Source organism: Telmatherina bonti (genome assembly GCF_933228915.1).
Source record: "Telmatherina bonti genome assembly, chromosome: 17".
Lineage (NCBI taxonomy): Eukaryota > Metazoa > Chordata > Actinopteri > Atheriniformes > Telmatherinidae > Telmatherina > Telmatherina bonti.
The window spans coordinates 13,980,849-14,002,840 of NC_136615.1; the positions used below are offsets into that span (position 1 = coordinate 13,980,849).

The 21,992-nt window shown below is 39.4% G+C and overlaps 1 protein-coding gene across 1 annotated transcript; it reads left to right on the forward strand.

Annotated features, from left to right (window-relative positions):
- Window positions 1-214: 214 nt before the first annotated feature.
- On the forward strand, window positions 215-21,768 carry map1b (microtubule-associated protein 1B; the record flags this gene model as incomplete). The annotated part of the gene is made up of 7 exons (XM_079256086.1): window positions 215-398; window positions 2,334-2,435; window positions 8,969-9,051; window positions 9,723-9,863; window positions 10,883-15,998; window positions 16,074-16,303; window positions 21,613-21,768. 7 exons carry the CDS (start codon window positions 215-217, stop codon window positions 21,766-21,768), a joined length of 6,012 nt encoding a protein of 2,003 aa, XP_079112212.1.
- Between the last annotated feature and the right edge of the window lie 224 nt (window positions 21,769-21,992).

Sequence of the window (21,992 nt, forward strand, 5' to 3'; positions counted from 1 at the left end):
CACCCTCTTCTCTCCTCGGTTACCGAGCATGACACAATGTCTGCCGGTATAAAAACGTAGGGCCACTCCTATCAAGGCTCCACTTGTATGTCTGGAGACCTCTGCGGCGAGCAAGGGGAGGAGGCAGGCTCGCTGTTGGGATCTTGAGCGCGTACAGGAACGACAGAGAGACAGCCAGAGAGATAGAGGAGTGTAACGGAGAACAGAGGAGAGGATGGCCACGCTGGTAGAATGTGCAGATATGGAGAGTTTAGGCAGCCAAAGCAACGTCGGGGCATCCTCAACATCCTCCAACCCATCGCAGCATTTCAACGACAGCAAATTCTACTTGCTGGTGGTTATCGGGGAGATCATAACAGAAGAGCACCTCAAATGTGCCATTGCAGATATAGAGAAAGGTAAGATGAATCTTTAAGAAGTGGGTGCACCCACTGAAAATTGAGCTTCACCCCCCCCCCCCCCCCCCCCCCCCCCCGAGGTGCATAAGCAGAAATTTAAAGGTTGGAAGTTGATTTAGTCGCTTTTTTAGCCGTTTTGTTGACAGTACTTTAAAATGTGCACCTGTTAGCTGCGCATGACTTTACGCGCGGCGCAGTCAGCTGAATTACGCATAGGTTGTAAATGTGTAATTATTTATCTCTGAACCCAATTTAGTAATATTATTACTTTGGAATTTATTTAAATAGATGTTGCTTGTGATAATAATAAAGAATATTCACTCCCATTTGCATGACTTTAGGGTGGGCCTAATGTTTCCAAACACGCTGACCAGACTTCCCAAATCTTAACCCACAGGTTCCCCACCTCCTCAACCACTGTGTTTTAGAGCATCCTGCCCCAGTATACATTATTTTGTGTGATATTATTACCAAAAGACACAATTTCATTTGTTATTTACACGTCTGCTTTTGTAAAGATGACCACAATGATTCAGCATCAAATTTGTTCAATGCGTCATTATTGCAGCCTGTCGCAGTTCTGCTTGTCCAGTGCAGCTTTTGCGGTTTTATTCAGGTGCGTCAGGCTTTTGTTCCACAAGAGGGATGTGGATGTTCACTCTCCTTGTTGAGGAGCTCAGCTTTTAACGTGACCAAACTGACTGAAAACGCTTTGTTTTTCAGAATGTAATGATTGCTTGTCTGCAAAAACGGAACCGCAAAAAACCAAAAAAAAAAAATCAATTCCCCTTCATCTCGTGGGAACATTTCTGTATGCTTATCACCATCATCCCGCATCCAGCTCTCTTTTTCTATCTCTCTCTCTCATCCCACACCGGCTTGTGGGCGTGGCCCTGTCCGCACTGCGGTCCCTACGGAAAGCCACAAGAACCTATCTTCATACTGAGCAGGGCGTTTAGAGATGCTACAGCTGCTGAGGCCTGCCTCCCAGGCTAGAGTGCACTGTTTGTGTGACAGGAGTGGGAAGAGGAGAATATGGCGCAGCAACTGTGAGCGTTTAAAATAGGCCTCTTTTCACACAAAGGCAGATAAGAAGGTCCAAAGGAGGATGTTAAAATTCTAATTTTATAAGGCTGAACACTACTTTATAGAAATAAAACTGATTTGTTTCTAGGGTTTTTGTTTTATGGTTACATTTAAATAATCTCTGTCTATGTTATTGTCAACCTTAAATTTATATTTATGAGTATTGTATAAATCCTCATGGTGAAAACTCATATTTCATGACAAAGTCATCTCTTTAATTTTGAAATTTTAATTTAGTTTTCATTTCAAAGCAACTCTTAAAACGTATCTACATGATTTCACTCCCTCATTCTCAGACTTGTTGATTGGACGTAAAAAATCTGCCACACAGTGCTTCAACTTTGCTGCGTTGCTAAGTTACAACATCAGTGAGATGCAGGTGATATCAATCTTCTTTTTCTCTTTTTTTGTGTTCATTTAAAAACAACACCTCTCATTTTATTTCCAAAAGTTGACTCTGCAAGAATGTACAAAGGTTATGATAAGTTCAATGACACTGTGTAATTACTGAGTGTGATACTATGACTCTGCACCGGAAGGGCCAACAGTACATCTGGCCCCTGGCAAATCACAAAAAGCACTATGGATATTTCCTATCATAGATTTCTAAGCTCATGCCAAATCTGTGGCAAACCGAGACACGTTCAGTCTAAGATTTTTCCAATGAATGGAAGCAGATGATCATCTGAACAGATGTGTGGGCGAATGGAAGACTTTTACTACACCTGATATCAATGGAGTGTCTGATCTGTGTATTGATTTATTTCCAGCCAGAAAACTAACATTCGTTGCTTGCATTTGTTTGTGTGTGTGTTTGTGTGTGTGTGTGTGTGTGTGTGTGTATTGCAGGCATCCGTTCTTGGGACACCAACCTTATTGACTGCAACCTGGATCAGGAGCTCAAGCTTTTTGTCTCAAGACACTCAGCTCGTTTCTCTGCAGATGCCAAAGGTAATTTGGAAGTGAAACATGTTTGCACTGAGAATTTCAGACAGGCTAATATTTACACTGTGTCACACAGGAAACAGATTAAGGGAGGAAAGGAAGCTGTAACCCCTACAATGAGGAGATTTAGTGGCCATCCGATGCTGTTTGAAGTTTTTGCTGGCATGGTTTGAGTCCAGTCACTTATGCTAGAACAGTCACTGCAGATCAATACAAAGCTGTTCGAAGTGATGATTTCTAATTTGTATTTTGATGTTATGGAGTTCTTTCAGGACAAACTCTCCATCCAAAAAGTCAATGAATGATTTGTGTGTGAAAAAGATTTATGTTCATGGTTCATTTTGCAGTCACCAAATCTCAGCTGTACTCAACACCTAATGGAGAATTCAGGGCTGCACTCCACCATGACCATAACAATAAATAAGTGAAAATGTCTTGTAAGATTCGTGCTCCATTCCTTCTTTAGAGCTCCAGAGGGTTCTAGCCATTCAGTGTTTTCCTTCACTTTGTCATCCATATAAACAGGTTCATTTTCTAAACAACAGAGAAAGCACACAGATGATGAAAAACATTTATTAACTGAAGCAGAAGAGATTAAACAATGATAAAAATAACTCTGCCTTCAATAAACCTGATATATATGTTAAAAAAAAAAAAGAGGTAAAGAATGTACAGCATAGGTAACTTAAAGAATAATATAAATAATGTAATAAAATAATAAAAAAAATAACTAGATTTATTTCATTGTATCACCAAACTTATACACATTTATTACTGTAAAAGTACCTTTTCTGCAGCCTTCCTTTAACTGGACTTTCTCAAAGCTCCTTCAACTGCTACAAATTTTTTTCATTTTCTACAGCTCGAGTGGTGACCAATAGGTGATGAGCTCAGTATTACATCACCCCAGCTTTTTGCTGGCTGTTGATGTTGGGGTGAACCACAAAGATAAAAACAAAGTGGAGTTAGCTTGTTACTTCCACTTATTAGAAAATAAATCAGCAACCGAAAGGAAAATGTTGGCTGCAAAAGCAAACAAAAAGTACCCAGCCAAATAATCAGTACAGCACATTCTTGGAACAGGAACAACTTTACGGTATTTGCTGAGAAGGTGGCATGATGGGCTCTTAATGGTCCCCCTGTTAAACAGAGATACTTTTCACTGATTTTATTAAAAGGCATATTTAGCTCTTGCAGTTAACAGCAGGAAAAAGAAAATATATAAGACTTAAGTTAATGTTGAACTTCATGGAAAAGCACATGTCCCCGTCTGAATTCTATTCTTGAGATGAGAACTTTAATGACTACATTCTGCATTTCATTTTTGTGTATGTTGGTACATTATTGTGGGCTGTAACTTCCTTTCAGTATACTAAGCATGCAGGTTTTATTACCTATCTCCTGTACGCCCTCTCAGCACTTTGTGGCTTGGCACTTTTATAGCTGTATCATTTTCAAGGTGAAGGAGCAGCTCTATGAAGATGGAACAGCTTCAGTATGGCTGGACATGTGGGCTGTCAGTAGGCAGTATGGCCTTGACGGCCGGCTGCAGTCACAGCCTCTGCTTGGCCTCGTTCCACTTTGGATATGATCTGCAGGCTTTGCTTAGATGTATAACAGATTGATACAGCCAGCAAATTCTGCAGTCGACTATATCACTGGATAGGTTTATTGCATCAGTATCAAGTCTCAGAATTGGCTGCACAGAACACGATCACAATAAACCTGATTTATCTACAGTGACGTTTAGTGGAGCTCCAGTTTCCCATTCCCTTTCCCCCGACCTTGTTTTTACCTCGTTCCCACCCTGTTTCTTGCTCTCTATCTTCCTCCAGTGTGCTGTTGCTTAGATGCACACTTGATTTGGGAGTAATTAGCAGTGTGGGATTCCCAGTGGCAAGCATGTGTCCATGAGCATAAAGAAAGGAGGGGAAATGAGAGAGTGAGAAGAGCTGAGGGGGGTGAGGGGAATGGCTGTAAAAGAAAGAGAAGCAAGAGAAAGAGCAAACAGGGAGGAGGGGAAACAAGGGTGTGGACTAGAAATAGAAAGAAATACTGTAGATTATAACGGCTACGATAGATCAGGCATGATTTAAAAAAGCCAAAGCTGTTCTAGTCAGAGCTACTTAAGCAATAAAAATAGGCTTTTTGTATTCACATATGTGACTGAGATTTTTTTTCCGTGTCATTCTCATGAGATTTATAAAAAATAGTCATCATAACAAACTAGTTTAGACATTTACAAGAGTTTATGCATGCAATTCCTTCATTCAAAATTAATTTCTTTTTACATATTTTCTTGCATCACTGCATGAAACAGAAATAAACCCAGCTTGGTAATATTTCAGCTGAGAGCAGAGAAATCTGATCGCACGCTTATGTCTGTTAAAGAAATGCAAGCATGCAACCAGCAGCTGTTTGCTTCAAAACATCAAAAGAAGATTTATTCATCTATAAAAAAAAAAAAAAAAAGTAGAAATCCAGACCACTGTCATTTACAAAACCCAGGAAATAAATACAGAACAAGGAGCCTTTTGTTTGGTGGGCTCACTAATAAAGGATCAGTGTTTGGAGGAAACCAGCAGGTGGTATCAAGTGTATGACAAATGCAATTATCTGCTGGCTTGATAAATGACATACCGTCCATCACATTGTATGCAGGTAGTCTGGACCCAACAGCAAGTGGGCTGAGCAGGAGACCCCCTCAGTCTCTCTCTGGTAGCTACATGAAGCTTCTGCAGTAAATTTCACCACACCGAAGCCTAAAAGGCTGACTCTCAACCACAAACCTATTAAGGATGCTTGGATTTAAGATTAATAATGATTACATAATAGTTTATAATAAATAGTGACTAAAGTCTGACATTCATGTGTCCATGATTAAAACGTTCTTAATGTTTATTCAAATCATGGACAAAATATTTTAACTTAAATTGTCTTTTCCATCTCCTAAACTATTCTGGACTCTCACTGAATGGTCTATTCAGCATCTGTAAATCGGCTTTTTTGTCATATATCTGGATGTAGCTTGTAGAATTAATGATCATGACTGAAAGCTGGACGTTATTGGAGGGCATCTGAACAAGTGGTGGATCAATCAGTGATCAGACCATTTAATAGTATTGATAGTGCCACTGGCTCCATTTCCAGACATGTTATGTGTGCTGGTTGCTGTTTTTAACCCAGTTGTGTCGGTACACAGCATCTAGGGGCTTCTTTTGTTACAAATGAAAGTCACTGGTGTCAGACAAGCGAAGACAAAAGAAAAGACGCTGACACAGACAGTAGATCCACCCAGTAAGATTAAATTATAACCCCTACATGCAAATTTTTTTAAAGCAATAAGGATTCTTAATTTAATTTTTGGTGTGCTGCCATGCACATTGATGTTCCTGTCTGGTTCACTCTGTGGCACCTATTCAGCCAGATAGAGAATGCTTGGCGATGCGTGTCACATCGACTTGCCTCCTGCTGAGACAGATCCATGCCGGGCATTTAGGATTTCTATATCGATCAATGTAATTGTCAGCATGGAGAAAGCTCCAATTGCATAGTCCATCATATTTGAAGCTTTACCTCAGACATGCAGCGATGCTGCTCGCTTTGTTGAGTTCTTTCATGTGCACGGACTGCTGCATTTCTGTTAACCATGACAAGCCTGCAAGAAGAGCGGAACCAACAATGAGCCAAAAAAAGAAACAAGATGCATCTATATTACATTAGCTGTCACTGATACAACCTGTGTACAGGAGCATGAGTAGGATGAAAACTAGACTTTTGGTATCGATTGTTCTCTCATTTCGCAGACCAGTGATAACAGTGGTCTCACGGGAGCTCTGGTCATCAGTTTGAGACTGCTGCCTCTACAGAACCAGTCTCAGTGCTCCTGGGTTTCTCTCTCAGTTAAATGGGATTTGGATAATGGTCTCAGGGCAGACGTGTGGCCCTTCTTAAAATGCAAAAACAAATGAAACAGCTTACCAGAAGGATGTGTTTTAAATGTGGCGACCATCAAGGCTGGAAATTTGGTCATTGATTAAAATAAAGTTGAGAAATAAAACAGAAAAAATGAACCAGCGAGGACTAAAACCTAAAAACATGTTGCATGAGCTGTAAAATTGTTTTCTTCCGCTGTAATATTGGAAATTTTAACAACTATCTTTATTATTTTAGCCAACCCCATGTGGCCATTCAGGACACTGCAGTTTCTGTCATTTTCTATTCAGTCCTGGAGGGTAAAGGTTTTCACAATTAAGTTTTCCTAAATGAGCATTCCTGTATTTAACTAATTTTGTTTAACAATATTTCAGATTATACATATTTGCATCTACAATAAGAACCACATGGTCTGAAGATATTTAGGAAGAAGTTGTGTTTAAAAAGTGAAAACTTATTTGTGTCTCTACCAAAAAAAAGAAAAAGACTGTTAGCATGACATTACATGCATAAAAGCTCAAAATTAAAATCACACTTGAACATTTTTTCCCCTCCAGACAACTTAATCCATTTAGCAGAGTGCAATACAAGCTTTAGAAGGGACGATGAGTGTCTGGAAAATAATGAAATTTGGAGTCATTATTTCCTCCTAATGGTCATGTGCTGTGTAAAAACAGCAGTAGTGGATGCAGAGTTTTTCATTTACAATGACAGTCCTCTTGAGGGGTAGGGGGAGGTGGAGTTAATGGTTGTGTGCTTCATGATGAAAATCTGCTGTATGAAATATGTATGTATGGGGGAGTCGGCTGAGCAGTCATAGCTGCTCCATGCTCGCATCCCCAGAGAGGAGGCACTTTCTGGCTTATGAATTTAAAGATTACATCCTCGCAACACTCCATCGCCTTCATGCAGACCAGAGCTTCATCTATTTTCTTTTATTTCACCTCGACTGTTGTCAGCAGGCTTTTTAGAGACTTATTCTTTTATTTACACAACTGGTTTGAAACAAAAGGAGGCAGAACAAAGAAACACTCCCGGCTCGATTCTTTTAAACCTGACGGGTTCATGAAAGACCTCTACCCCCATCATCCCCATTGCACGTATAGCAGAATCATTGTCGTTATCATAATCAATCACTCTTAACCTACAATGACTGATTGTGAGCCTGTCACGCCCCACCGTTTATCCTTTGTGAGACCCAACTAATGAGAAGAAACTGCTACATGTGGAAAATCACCACATTGTATTGAAGTGAGGCAAATTACCATCATGTCACAATAATGTTTGTTGTTTTACAAGCAAAAGTGATTAGTTAGTTATTGGATTAAGGGTTCTGTTATTTCATAAGGTTAGTCCAGTTAGAAATTCCCAGAATCCAGAACCAATAAAAAAATAAATAAAATAAAAAAAAGCTTCTGCTCTGCTGTTTTTCAGTTTACAGATGTGTTTCTAGAAATAAATGCCTTTTAATAGAAACATACATAAAGACAAATCAGCACCAAACAAGTTTAATCACAATGATAAATAGTTTATGTCTAATTTTTAAAAAACTGTACATTTATTATCACCTTTAATGCAACAGGAGGAAAGTGATGGAGATGTCCTGAGGAAGAAGGATGGAGGAGGAATTTAATTCCAACACGGGCTTCAATGCCAAGGAGTTGGATTCACGAAGGCGTTTCACTTTGCCCTCCAGATTCCATCCATCATAGTGATAAAGAGCTTTACTGTGCAGAGTCTGCTAACATTTACAAAGTCATGCTGCAGCTGCCATGTTTGATGAATTAGTTGATAAATTTGTGGAGCGATGCCACAAAACATGAGAACATTCACTGTGAGTTAAAAATCCCTGTTAGGTCTTGTCATAATGTAAACAAGCATTAATAAAGAAAAGGAGTCGAGATGATTAAAGGGATTAGATACTTTATGTCTCTTTCCTTTTATATTTTTGTGCTAGATTTGCATGTTTTTATTATTGTGGGCTTAAAGGCAAAATTTCTGAAGGAGATTTGAACCATGATTTTCACAATCTTCCAACATAATCTTTTATTACTTGGGCCATACTATGTTTTGATTTCAGGTAAAGTTAAAATTCTGCTGCACTGACTACTTTTTACTGTGGTTCTACAGCTACAAAAGTTCAATTCAAGATATAATGAAGTGCATGTTGACTTATTCTCTGCATGTCTGTTTTTTTCTGCAACAAATGTTTCATTAATGATTAGTCTTCAGATTATTCTTCTTCGTGATTATTAGTTTGTCACTGTATTAAGTTAACTGAATTAATATAGTGAATGGCAGAATGGCACCTTAAAGGTCTCTTGTTGTCCAGTTAACTAACTATCAATTCTCCATGCAAAGAAAAATAGCTGCTGTATTTTCCCAGTTTTTTTCCAAGAAAACTAAAATAATTCCCATGTGATTTTCTTTGTTTGTCTGCGAGTTTTCTATTGTTTATTGCACATTAAATTTATTCTTAAGTTGTTTACCAATACTGTAAGAGCTTAAGGAATGGACAATAACTTATTTAATCATGTGACATACTAGCATTACTTTATTTTAATTTATTCTTAATTTGTGACTCTTTCCTACTTTATGTTAAGGTCAGAGGATTCTTCACCATAAAAGTAATATCCTGGAGACGGTGGTGCTTATCAACCCTTCAGATGAAGCTGTCAGTACTGAGGTAAAATAAGCTCTGAAGAGTCTTGAACATACTTTGATAGCATGTGTCCTGCTTTGAGTTGTTGTTTCATCCTGCTGATGCTTCTCAGATCCATTTTGATATTTACAAATGACGTGCAGCATTAAAGGGATTATTTTCTGAGAGATGAGATAAATGCTTTGCTAACCGCACACTTAGCTTTTAGCATTTTGTCTTTGCTGTTTTATACTGTCATGTGAAGAAAAGGAGAGAGAAAGATCTGGAGCAAAGACAACATGATTTTCTCCTCTGTCGCTGCTCTGTCACCCCTCCACCCCCACCCCACGGCAAACCATGTCTGCAGTTAAACTGTGCATTAATAATATCTCACAGGCACCGCAGGATCGACTGGGCCAGTCACCCAGAACAGCTGATGCTGCTGAAGTAGAATAAAAGACCAGCAGAGAGGGAGAAAAGCTGTGAGAGAAATGGATGACAAGAAACTTAGCAACAAGAGAGCTAGTCAGCTAATTAGCTAATGGATTTGAGCGACACTGAACTGATGGTATTTTACCTATAGATAATCATTTAGCTGATTGCTGCAGCGGTGATGCTGTTGTGTAGGATTTCTGCTCTTTAAACAGCTGCAGTGATTTTTTTGTTTTTTTTTGTTACATAAATGCTTTTCTACATTTTCCTCTTCTAATTTTCAGGTTCGTTTGATGATCTCAGACACTGCCAGACACAAACTGCTGGTCCTCTCAGGACAATGCTCTGAAAACACTGGAGAGTTGATTCTTCAGTCTGGATCCTTCTCTTTCTTCAATTTCATTGACATATTTACTGATCCTGAGGTGAGACAACTTGCATAAGTTTCTTGTTCTTATCAATAAAATTTCCTGAAAAGCACATTGCCTGAGAGCATAAGATCTTGAAAAGCATAGGATCTTGATCTTATTTAAATATATCATCTGCATCTTGACATCAATACAGATCAAATCCTCTAAATTTGATGCCTTAACCTAATCCGCCTATACACTGAACGTAGCTAATGTTGACCTGTAAGATGCAGTCCCAGATTTGCATGTTTTTATAAAAAACACTTAGCTGTACTACACTGTTGAATACAATACAGATCAGAGAAATTAAAAGTATCTACACTTGATAATACCTTAAAAATAACTGGACATACTCCATGTAGTTGTGTATTTCCTACACTTCACTGCTGACATTACGTATTAATTTTTAAGCTTCAGCGTATGAAGAAAATTAACCTGGCATGGTTGTGTCTCCAGAGAAAGTGTTTTGTTTTTTCATTCACCTTCCATTTGCTTTAAATGAGCAGTACTGTGTCATGTAATCATGCTAATATGCTTTGTGTAAGTTTTAGATTTGGAGCAACTCAGAGTGAAACAGTTCTGTATATTCTTAATTGCATTATTTCGTGACCAGCCCTGAGAGTTCACAAGCGTTGCCCTTTTTAAATGCTTCTGATAACATTAACCCAAGCCAAAGTGGTATTTAGTTATTTTTTATATTTTGCTGAAGGAATTATTACAGTGCTTTATAATTCTATTCATTTGGTGCAGTGTAAAGGGTTACAGGTCTCGGGAAAAGGATTTTCTATCCTGTAGCAAAACGAGGCGATAGCAGTACAAACACCACTCACTCCAGTGTACCATAAATTCAGCCAAGAAAGAAAAATAGCACTGGAGAGTATCCAGACAGAGATAGGTGACGAAGAGGAAGATACTTGACCTTTTTGTTTACATTTTGCACCTTAAAGATTCACTGACACATTCTAGCTCTTAAATTGTATTAATTTAGTATTTAACTCCAATACTAAATCTTTAATGTGTTTTTTCATGAACAGATCGGCGAATTGCTCAGCACTATTCACCCAGCGAACAAAGCCAACCTCACACTCTCCTGTCCTGAACAGGGAGACTGGAAAAACTCCAACTTGGACAAGCATAACCTGCAAGATTTCATTAACATGAAACTTAACTCCACTCTCATCCTCCCTGAAATGGAAGGCCTCTCGGAGTTCACAGAGTATCTGTCTGAATCAGTAGAGATCCTGTCTCCTTTTGACATGCTAGAGCCCCCAGCCTCAGGTGGATTCCTCAAACTCTCCAAACCATGCTGTTACATTTTCCCTGGTGGTCATGGTGACTCTGCTCTCTTTGCTGTAAATGGATTCAACATGCTCATTAATGGTGGTTCAGACAGGAAGTCATGCTTTTGGAAACTGGTGAGACATCTAGATCGGGTGGACTCCATCCTCCTGACCCACATCGGTGATGACAATCTGCCAGGCATCAATAGCATGCTGCAGAGGAAGATAGCAGAGCTGGAGGAGGAACAGTCACAGGGTTCGACAGCTAACAGCGATTGGGTGAAGAACATGATTTCACCAGATATTGGTGTTGCGTTTGTAAACTTTCCGGAAAACCTAGATGACCCTGAACCTGACTACAGAGTGCGCAAAAATGTTGTGGAAGCAGCATTCACCCAGCAGTTCCTCAACAAGCTAAATTTGAGGATTGAGCCTTTGCAAAGGCCCATAGGAAACACTATCGAACCAATCACACTTTTTCAGAAAATGGGCGTGGGGAAGCTTGAGATGTTTGTGCTTAATCCATCAAAGAACAGCAAGGAAATGCAGCACTTCATGAAGCAATGGACAGGTAGTGAAAAAGACACCACTTCTATTCTGCTTCCAAATGGAAAAGAATCTGAGTTCCCACTTTCTTACTTGAATTCCATCTCATCACTCATTGTGTGGCATCCTGCAAATCCCTCAGATAAAGTTGTACGGGTTCTCTTTCCTGGAAATGCCACCCAGCATCTCATCTTTGAAGGCCTAGAGAAGCTAAAGCACTTGGACTTCTTGAAGCAGCCCGTTGTCACTCAAAAGAGTTTGTCATCTAGTATGCCATCAACACCAACACTTAAGCAAACGAAAATGAAACACAGAACAGACAGCAAAGAGAGCCTAAAATCTACTCCAAAACCATCACCGAGCAAAACAATCAGAAAAGAGTCAAAGGAGGAAACACCAGAAAAAGCAAAGCTAGATGCAGAATCAGCCCATGAGAAAACTCAAAAGACAGAGAAAAAAGAAAAGGTCCCCCTGAAAAAGGAAAAAGCAAAAACCTCAGAGAGAGAATCAAAAGCAAAGGTAGATCAAGCTGCTCAAAATGAAAGCCCAGAAAAGAAGAAATCTGAGGCCAAACCTAAAATGGAAAAGACCATTAAAAAAGAGGCCAAAGCATCGGTGGAAAAGAAAAAGGAAGTCAAAAAAGATGTACTTAAAAAGGAGGATGTTTCCAAGCAAGAAGGAAAGAAGGATGAGAAAGTAAAGAAGGAAGAGGTAAAGAAAGTTGTGAAAAGGGATCTAAGGAGAGACTCACCTATGAAAGAGAAAAAGGAAGACAAGAGAGAGCAAAAGAAAGATATCAAAAGGCCCTCTAAAGACATGAAGAAGACATCTGCTGCAGCAGAAGAAAGGAATCTCAAACCAAAGTCCCTGAAGAAAGAGGACACTTCCAAAAAAGATGTGGGAATTTCATCAAAGCCTAAAGAGAGAGGGAAAGCAAAGGTAACAAAGAAGGACACAAAGGTGGATGGTACAAATTTATCAGCAAACGCTGCAGCTGTTGTTGTGGATCCAGAAGCAGAAAGATCTCTAATGTCCTCACCAGAAGACCTCACTAAAGATTTTGAAGAGCTCAAAGCAGAAGAGTTAATAGAAGATGATGCAACTGTGCAACAAAATGAGACTGAAATCATCCACCATGAAGAAATGATACAGACCAAAGAATCACCTGAGGCTTTAGAGTCTGTGGATGAGGGAATAACCACAACGGAGGTAGAAGGAGACAATGGAGAGACACCCGAGGAGCAAGTGCTCAAAGGGAAAATTAATGGCAGTGTCTCTGAGAGGTTTGAAGATGAGGGCACTGTTATGGAGGAGACATCTGAAGGAGGGGAATATGAAGAAAAGGGGGAGATAGAAGAAGTGTATGAGCCACAAAAAGTGGAATTAGATCAAAATAATCTCTCCCCTTGTGAAGATGAATATGGCACTAAAGTGAAAGAAGAAGACAGCACTCAAGATGATGATGTGAGAAATAAAAATGTAGAAAATGACGATGTTAGACAGGGAGAAGCGGAGAAGCAGAATCCGTTTGTGTCAGCCTCACCTAAAGTGTCATCACCTGTATCTCCAGCTGCATCTATCCACGATGAAATGCCCCCAACTGGCTTTGAGAGCTTCACAGCTTCTGATGATGAGAACAGAGATGAACAACGCGATGACTACACAGTTACATCTGGCCACCCTCAGTCCACCATTAAAATCTCTAGTGCGCCTACTCCCATGGATGAGATGATGACTTCTAAGGACATCATGAGTGGTGAAGCCACCAATGACAAGACAGAATCTCCATTACAGGATTTTGGCAATTTTGGGAAATCAGTGTCAGGAGAGTTTGATAAAAAGAAGCTCTCTCTGCTACAGGATATGCAAGGGTCAGATCATTCTGAGAATGTTGCCACAGAAGGCCAAGACTATAGCCACTCAGCTTCAACAATATCTCCCCCTTCATTGTTAGAAGAGGATAAATTTTGTAAGGAGTTTCTCGAAGGGAAAGAGTCACCTGAGAAGTGTCACAAAGACTCAGCCAGACTCAGTTCGATATCCACAACATCACCAATTGTTCGTTCCCCATCGGTCGAATGTAAGAACACATTTGGTTCTTCATCAGTGTTTGCCGCTCCAGTTGAAATTTCCACAACACTGGCAGGCAGCACCAGAACAGCAGCCAATTTCGCCACGAGCCCAGATGACAAGACACTGGATGAAGCTAATTCTCCCCAGTCTTCAGGTCACACACCTTACTATCAGTCACCAGTGGATGAGAAAGCAGGAGCTCTACCAGCTGTGTCTGAAGAAAAGGCGCAAGGTCCACTCATTGTGGAGGTCATAAGTGATAAAGAAGATTCCTCCAACAGAGTTACCCCTGAACCAGAGCTAGAACATTTCTCCTCAGTGGAGACAGCACTGTCTCCTCCTAAGAGCCCACAATTACCTGAGCCTGAATCTCCAGTAAAGAAGAACAAATCACCTTTTGATGTAGATAACAAGAAACTTGGTGAAAACAGTAATTCAGTCCTGTTCTCAGCACCACTGACCAAACATGACTCTGACACCAATCCCTCCACAACTTTTAAAGAAGAGAGCAAAATGTCCATTTCAGAGGGCACCACCTCAGACAAATCTGGAACTCCCCTGGAAGAAGTTGTAGCAGAAGACACATTTTCACGACTAGCTTCGGCATCTACAGCCTCCCTGGCCACCAGCTCATTGCCAGAACCAACTACTGATTCTCCTTCCCTTCATGCTGAGGTGGGTTCACCCCACTCAACAGAGGTAGATGACTCTTTGTCGGTTTCCATGGTTCAGACCCCAACCACTTTCCATGAGGCTGAGGGATCCCCAACTAAGGATGATAGTCCAAGACCTATGTCCATCTCCCCAGACATCTCACCTAAAACAAAAAGCAAGGCACAGATCCCAGACACTAAATCTCCAGAGCATTCTACTATGTCAATAGAGTTTGGCCAGGAGTCTCCTGACCATTCTTTAGCCCTGGATTTCAGTAAGCAATCTCCAGAACACCAGTCAGTAGGCAGCAACTCACGTGCAACAGAAAATGGCCCAACTGAGGTAGACTACAGCCCCTCTGATGGAACAGAGATTAAAACATCTGGAGAAACCAGAGCTGCAACAGAGAGCCATTTACCTTTTGAAGAGATTGATTCAGCCCATACCACCTCTGCAACTCCTTCGGATGCCTCTCAGTCTACTCCCTCTGTCACAACCCCATGCCAAGTGACAGAAATGCAGCATGCTGTGGTGGAGCAAACGGATAAGTCTCCAGTCACCCCAAAGGCATCATCTCTAACATTTTCTCCCCATTCTAATGACCCATCTCCAGTGCTAGGAGCTTCCACAGTTAAAGACACCACCAGCCCAGTATCACCATCTGTAGTTAAGTGTAGTTATGATAAGTCACCATCACCTCCCAAAGCTTCTTCCCCTTCATTTAATCTTTCAAAAGGAGAGACATTTTCCCCAGCAAAGGAGACTAATCCTTTTAAATGTGAGGATTCTGTACTTGAGAAAAAATCTCCTGTGAGTCCCAAAGTTCCTTCACCATGTAGTCTACCTCTCTCCTCTGAGCCATACAATTGCAACTCTCCCTGTGGCTCCAGGGACCCAGACCCCACAAAGAGAAGCCCCTGTGCTCCATCCAAGACAGATGTTGACCTTTGCTTGGTCACATCATGTGAGTACCGTCACCCCAAGACTGAACTGTCCCCATCTTTTATCAACCCTAACCCCCTAGAATATTTCATCAGTGAGGAAAATGCTTCGAATGAGGAAAAACCTCTGGCCAAGTCAGGAGGAGGACCCCCACCCCCAGCAGGCAAGCTTTGTGCCAAACAATGTGAAGAGACCCCACCCACATCCATCAGTGAATCTGTCCCCTCACAGACTGACTCAGATGTTCCACCGGGTACAGAAGAGTGCCCCTCCATCACAGCAGACGCAAACATTGACTCAGAAGACGACTCAGAGACTCTACCTACAGACAGAACTTTGACCTACAGACACCCCGATCCTCCTCCAGTGGCACTCAGGGACTCTGCTCCTTCCCCAGGCCAACATGATGTCTGCATGGTGGACCCGGAGGCTCTGAAAGCTGAAGAAAATCTTCATAATGCCAATACTGATGGAGGAGAGAAGCCCACTAAGAAAAAGTTATCCAAAAAGTCCTCATCACCAGCAAGGAAAAGTGGTCTGTCAAAAGTGAAGGATGCAAAGACTGCTTCTCCAAAAAAGGGTGTCGGAGAAGGAAAAGATGCCAAAAATGCAACCAATACCTCTGCATCTAGAGGTGTGAAAAGCACTGTATTAGGTGAGTCCTATTTTAGCAATGTTATTCTAATTAAAGTTTTTCAAATGTTACATTAGAGAAATGTTACTTTTCCAGGTTCAGGTACTGGAAAGGCCTCATCATTGCCCAGCTGTCCTCCCATGTACATGGATTTGGTTTACATTCCTAATCACTGCAGTGCCAAAAATGTGGATGCTGAGTTCTTTAAGCGTGTGCGGTCTTCATACTATGTGGTCAGTGGCAATGATCAGACAGTGCAGGAACCCAGTCGGGCTGTCCTTGATGCTTTGCTGGAAGGAAAGGCCCAGTGGGGAAACAACATGCAAGTAAGTTGCAAGTTTAAGTGCAATAATTATCTATTGGAGTTCTGATCCAAGACCACAATTTCAATATCTGTAGATACCAATATTTGCTATCTCCAAATCTGTTTATGTGAACATTATTGTGACTATGGTTATTATTGCTGTTATAACTGTGTAAGATTTCATTAGGTTGTAATAAATGATCCATCCTTTCTTAAGTTACCTCACCAATTTCAAATATAATAACATTACAGATCTAACAATTTCAACAAGTTTTATTTTGATTTGGCACATTTCAACCAAAAACAACTAAACATGTGCGATTTTGAAACAAAGATCTTGTTTTAGTGTAATAAAAAATGTCACATTTTAACATTCAAGGCATTTATTTCTTTTAAAATATGGCTGAAGCATGTCATCAAACACATCTGCGCGGGCTTGACTATCGGTATCGGAACATTTTTAGTAATACCAAGTATAGGTACAAACGCGGTATTGAGCCGATACTGATATCGGTATCTGTGTATTGCTAATTAGTTTAATATTTCCATTCCAAAATTGGGATGCCAGATAGACTTGAAAGGATAAAGCTTATACACAACAGACTTTCCCTTTTGGTCTTGTTTTGTTTTTTTATTGTTTTGTTTTGTTGTTTTTGTGTGTGTGTGTGTGTTTGTGTGTGTGTGTGTGTGTGTGTGTGTGTTTTTATCACATTTCGATTTCATTTACTTTTCCATCAACTTTGATATTAACTCAGGTTTTAGATGTACAATGGACTATATAAAGTTGTGTTTATTACATTAGATACTCTATTGAAATGGATGGATGGAATATCTGACTTTGAAAGGTGAAATTTATTAGGCAGTTACCTAAACCGTCACCACGCCTCTGGCTATAAAAACCCATCTGTCCGTATAAAGGCAGTCAATCATTTTCTGACCCACAATTAAGGGTCACAGGGAAGCTGGAGCCTAACCCAACAATCATTGGGCAAGAGGCAGGTATACCAGTCCATCACAGGGCCAATGCAGAGAGACAAACAATCATTCATGCTCACATTCACTCCTCCCCCAACCAAGGCTCAAACCACCAACCTTCTTGCTGTGAGGCTACAGTGCTAACCACTACACCAACGTGTCCGTATGAAGGATCTCAGATAAATTGACCCTAATTATTATATGATCTCAGCAGGCATATTTCTGCTGAGTTTATTCCCTGACAGATATTTATTAGTACAACAAGACGCTTGTCTTTTTTGAAGTTCTTTACCTTGAGCTCATTGGAAAAGATTCAAGATTTCTCTATTAGTCCAAAAGCCTGGAAATTTACAGTCCAACAGCAACAAATACACACACACATGATAAAACAGTCAGAAATTGAAGACAAATAAAATAAGAAGTAATAATAGATATAGATATACAAAAATATATAATAAAATGAAATAATCCAAGATAATAATTGCGACTGTAGGTATAAGTGTACATAGCACAGAGAGGAGTGTACCAGAGAATATACGCATCAGAAATATAAAATGTTCTAGGTATGAAATGTGGTTTATGAAAGATTAGATAGAGGGTTAGAAGGTCTTAGAAAAAGATTGTCAATTTAAAAAGGAAGGACAAGGCTCTGAATAACCTTTAGAAATTAAATACAGATGATTGTCTTTCACAGGATTCTGATTTGTCACATTCAAAGTCACAGTACATTAAACCAGAGCACTTCAATCAGGCTTATTTGACAAGGTGTTTCAATCATAGTTTATAAAATATTCAGATTCAACCAGCAACTGTCAACAGCATCTGTCATCACAGAACCGAAAGGGCAGTATGTCATTGTTAACACAACAAATATACTATCATCAATTCACCATAGTTGGCATGGATCTGATTAGGGTTTTTTTTTTAAAAGAACAGATTTTTTCTTAATATTGACAGTAAGCTCAAACATAATAATCAGAGGATTTTATTTTATTCTAAAAACGATAATAGCTTGGTCTCTTTCACCTACATCAGCTTGACACAGCAGACCTGCTTGGAACACAAACAACATTACCAAAACTCTATAAAGCAACTCCCCTGGTTTCCCAGCCGAATCCTCAGCACATGTTCGACACAAATATTTATTATTCGACAGACAGGTTCAGCAAATCAAAAGTATGTTTCAAAAGTAAACATTCATGATTCCCTTTAATGATGTGTCTTTATCATGGCTTTCTTGTGTATTTTGCATTTGTTTGGAGCATTGCTCTGGAAAAAATGCAAGAAGTTGTGTTATGGGAGTAACTGCTAGGGGCAGGCAATAGTTTGATCCGATGTATTCCAGGGTCAGCAGCGGTAAAAATGACTTAAGGTTTCAAAGACAAACTTGGAAATCGAGTCTGAAATTACTTGCATCTCTTTATGATGTATCATTTCCACAGCAGCAACAAATATGTGTGCCACATTAACAAAGATAAAACAGAATGGGGATTGTGTCAGTGGGGTGTTTTGTCCACCTGTTACAGGAGACTTGAGTTGTTGGATTTCCTACACAAAAACACACACAATTGTATTTGTATCCCACAAAATCAGCAACTCTATCCAATTAGAGTTCTCTATTGTTCCCCCTAGTTCCCCCTAGACTACACATTAACAAGTGTAGTCAACAAACAAGTGTGAACAATTACCCTCAGGATGGAGACAGTTGAAATGCACACAAAAGGTTAAAAAGCACATTTTCTCTTTCATTTTCAGCCTATAAATGATAAAAAAAAATAAAAAATTTAAAAAAAGCCTTAGTAACAAGAATATAAACAATGATCCCTATCTTTATCCAGCCTAATCAGACAGGCATACTCAGACAAGATCAACATTTATTTTGATCAATATTTTTCAACAATGTCAAATTAATACAGTTATCCCATCACTGGGGGCCAAAACAGCATTTGATAAGGTCAACTTGACATATTTATTTCACTCTGTATGAATTGGGTTTTATGAGTCATTCATTCGCAATAGAAAAACACTTAATACTTCCCACAGAGTCTATCAGAACTAAAGCTGCCCTCAGAACAGAAATATGGCTCTGTATGACATCCATACTCACAGACCTTCCTGAACCTGAATCTTTTCTCTTTCCTGTTTTTTTCGTTGTGCTCACACTCATGTTAATGTCCTTATATCCTTCTACACAGACCACAGATGCATAAGTAAGGATTAAACAACGAGGAAGCGTGCATTAGACCATTCTAAGGCACGACGCGGAGTGGGAACACCACGACGCGCAGCGGAGTGGTGTTACTCCGCGGAGTGCCTTAGAATGGTCTAATGCACGCTTCCGAGTTGTTTAATCCGCTTATACCTTGGTCCCACAAACTGTAAACACTAAAAGAAATAATTTATAATTGCTGTAAACTCGCTAAATGTGGTTAAACATAGGAACTACTTTTTGTTAGTTTTTGTGTCTTAGCAACCGTTGTCAAGAGAAATAGAATGCCATGCGCCATAAATAATATTTATTCACACCACACACTTCAAAAACAACCACAGAAATAGCTAGTAGGGAACAATATTTGTAAATATATATATCATACAAATTAAAAATTGGTTAATCTGCACAGGGGTTGGTAAATTAAAACTAAGTTGAATTAGATTCATTACAAATTAAGCACTATTTTAAACCAAAATTTTTAACCAAAGAACAATAGGCTATCAAAACATTTAATAAACAGGCCTATTGAAAATTAAAATAATAATAATAATAATAATAATTAATAATGTATTAGGCTAATAAAACAATTTCAGTACAGAGAGTGGATCGGCAAACTGCGTGATGCGTAATTATGCATTGCGCATGCTTCAAACAAAATTTAACTGAATGTTCCCGTTGATTGTGCAATTATTAAAACACACTGGCGCCTTTTCCTCGCTGGATTTTTTCTTTGGCAGGGATGCTGCTGAGTCTTTTGTTGAGCCCGTAGACAGAATTTCGTGTTCTCTTCATCTTTTTCATTTTCAATCTTGTTGAGTTCTTCTGATGTTACCTGCTTGTAACGTTGCCTAGCTTGTTCTTTTATTGTTTCCTCTTCTTCCCAGTTATCATATGTTTTGTTTGGTCCAAAAATGTTAAAATTGACCTCAAAATCCATATTTCAGCGTCTTCTGTTATTATGTTATGGTCAGCCGTTGAAGCGTGTGTGACGCGTTGCTATGGTGACGCGCACGGCGGAGGACTACGTTGGTGATTAAACTTGCCGAACTAACTGTGCGTTTAGACCAATCTAATGCACGCCAGTTGACATTGGAATTCTCACTGACCATGGTATAACTCAGGATAATATGGAAGGTCAGCTACCTGATCAAAACACTGCTCAATCTTTATTATAATTTCATTCATCCCAGTCTTTATTACTGAAATGTAGTTTGGGCAAATGCTTTTCCAACCAAAATATTGGTAATAAATGCTTTGTAAGAGTCACAAGCCGATCACTAATTCACTCCATCCATTACTATATGAAACTAAAAATTCTCACTATTTATGATATTGATACTTTTCAGATTTGTGTATTTTTTTCTATTAAATGTATTTAAATGAAGTAGAAATTCCTGACCATTTCTGTTCTATTTTCAGAGTCAGTTTTCAATGAGGCATACATGGGTTAAGTTATGGAATAATATGACTTGTTTTGCAAATAAGTGTCATAATGTTAAAGGTTTTGAGGGATATTTAAAAGGTTATTTGATTGCTCATTTAAAATATTCTATATATGTTTTGCTCTAAGTGGAGGTTTGTTGTTATCCTGAGTGGTCGTTTTTGTCTCTTCCACTGTATTGTCTGTCTTTTATTTCTGTCTACTTTTCTATTTTACAAAATAAAATGAAAAATAAACAATGAAGAGGACTATTTAGAAAACAGCTCTTACTGTGGCTGCTATTTAAATAATTTTTAGTTAAAATGTTAAAGGAGACAAGTCGGCCAGGCCAGTTCCCACTGGGAGTAAAAATTACGAATAGTAGGTTATGCTGTTGGACAGAACCCCCTAGTAATTTACTAGCTGCTACTTAATGTGCTAGGAATTTATCCTTAGGCTATCAGTCAAGTCCACATCCACATGTAACATCTAATTAAACAAAACAAAAAAACAAAAACACGAGGTTGATTGTCAAAATGTTAAACTCAAGGTCTGAATTCACTTGTGAAGACACAACAGTCAAATACCACGTTCACGTGATGATCAGATGCATGATACAAAGGTTCTTGATTAACAAGAATTACATCTGGAAGAGGCTTTTTAGTCTGTTTCTCATTGTTTTTAGGGAGACTGAGTTTAAAAACTTCTTTGTCTTTGGCATCAGGTCACTCTAATTCCGACCCATGACACGGATGTGATGAGGGAGTGGTACCAGGAGACCCACGACAAGCAGCAGGAGCTGAACATCATGGTCCTGGCCAGCAGCAGCACTGTGGTCATGCAGGATGAGTCCTTCCCAGCTTGTAAGATAGAGATGTAGGCCTGCTCAGCGTGATGTCAGGAGGGAGTGTTTTCCATGAGAGAAAAACCAAACCATGTAGCATAAAGCCTAATCTGACCTTCAAACAGTGAATCAAATAAACACCTGCAATGAGGATTTGCCAACATTAAAACAAAATGCCTGTGATTGGACTCTAATGTAAAATAATCAAACACAAGAGAGATAGGAAATAAATACATAAAATAAAATAAACCACCTGCATT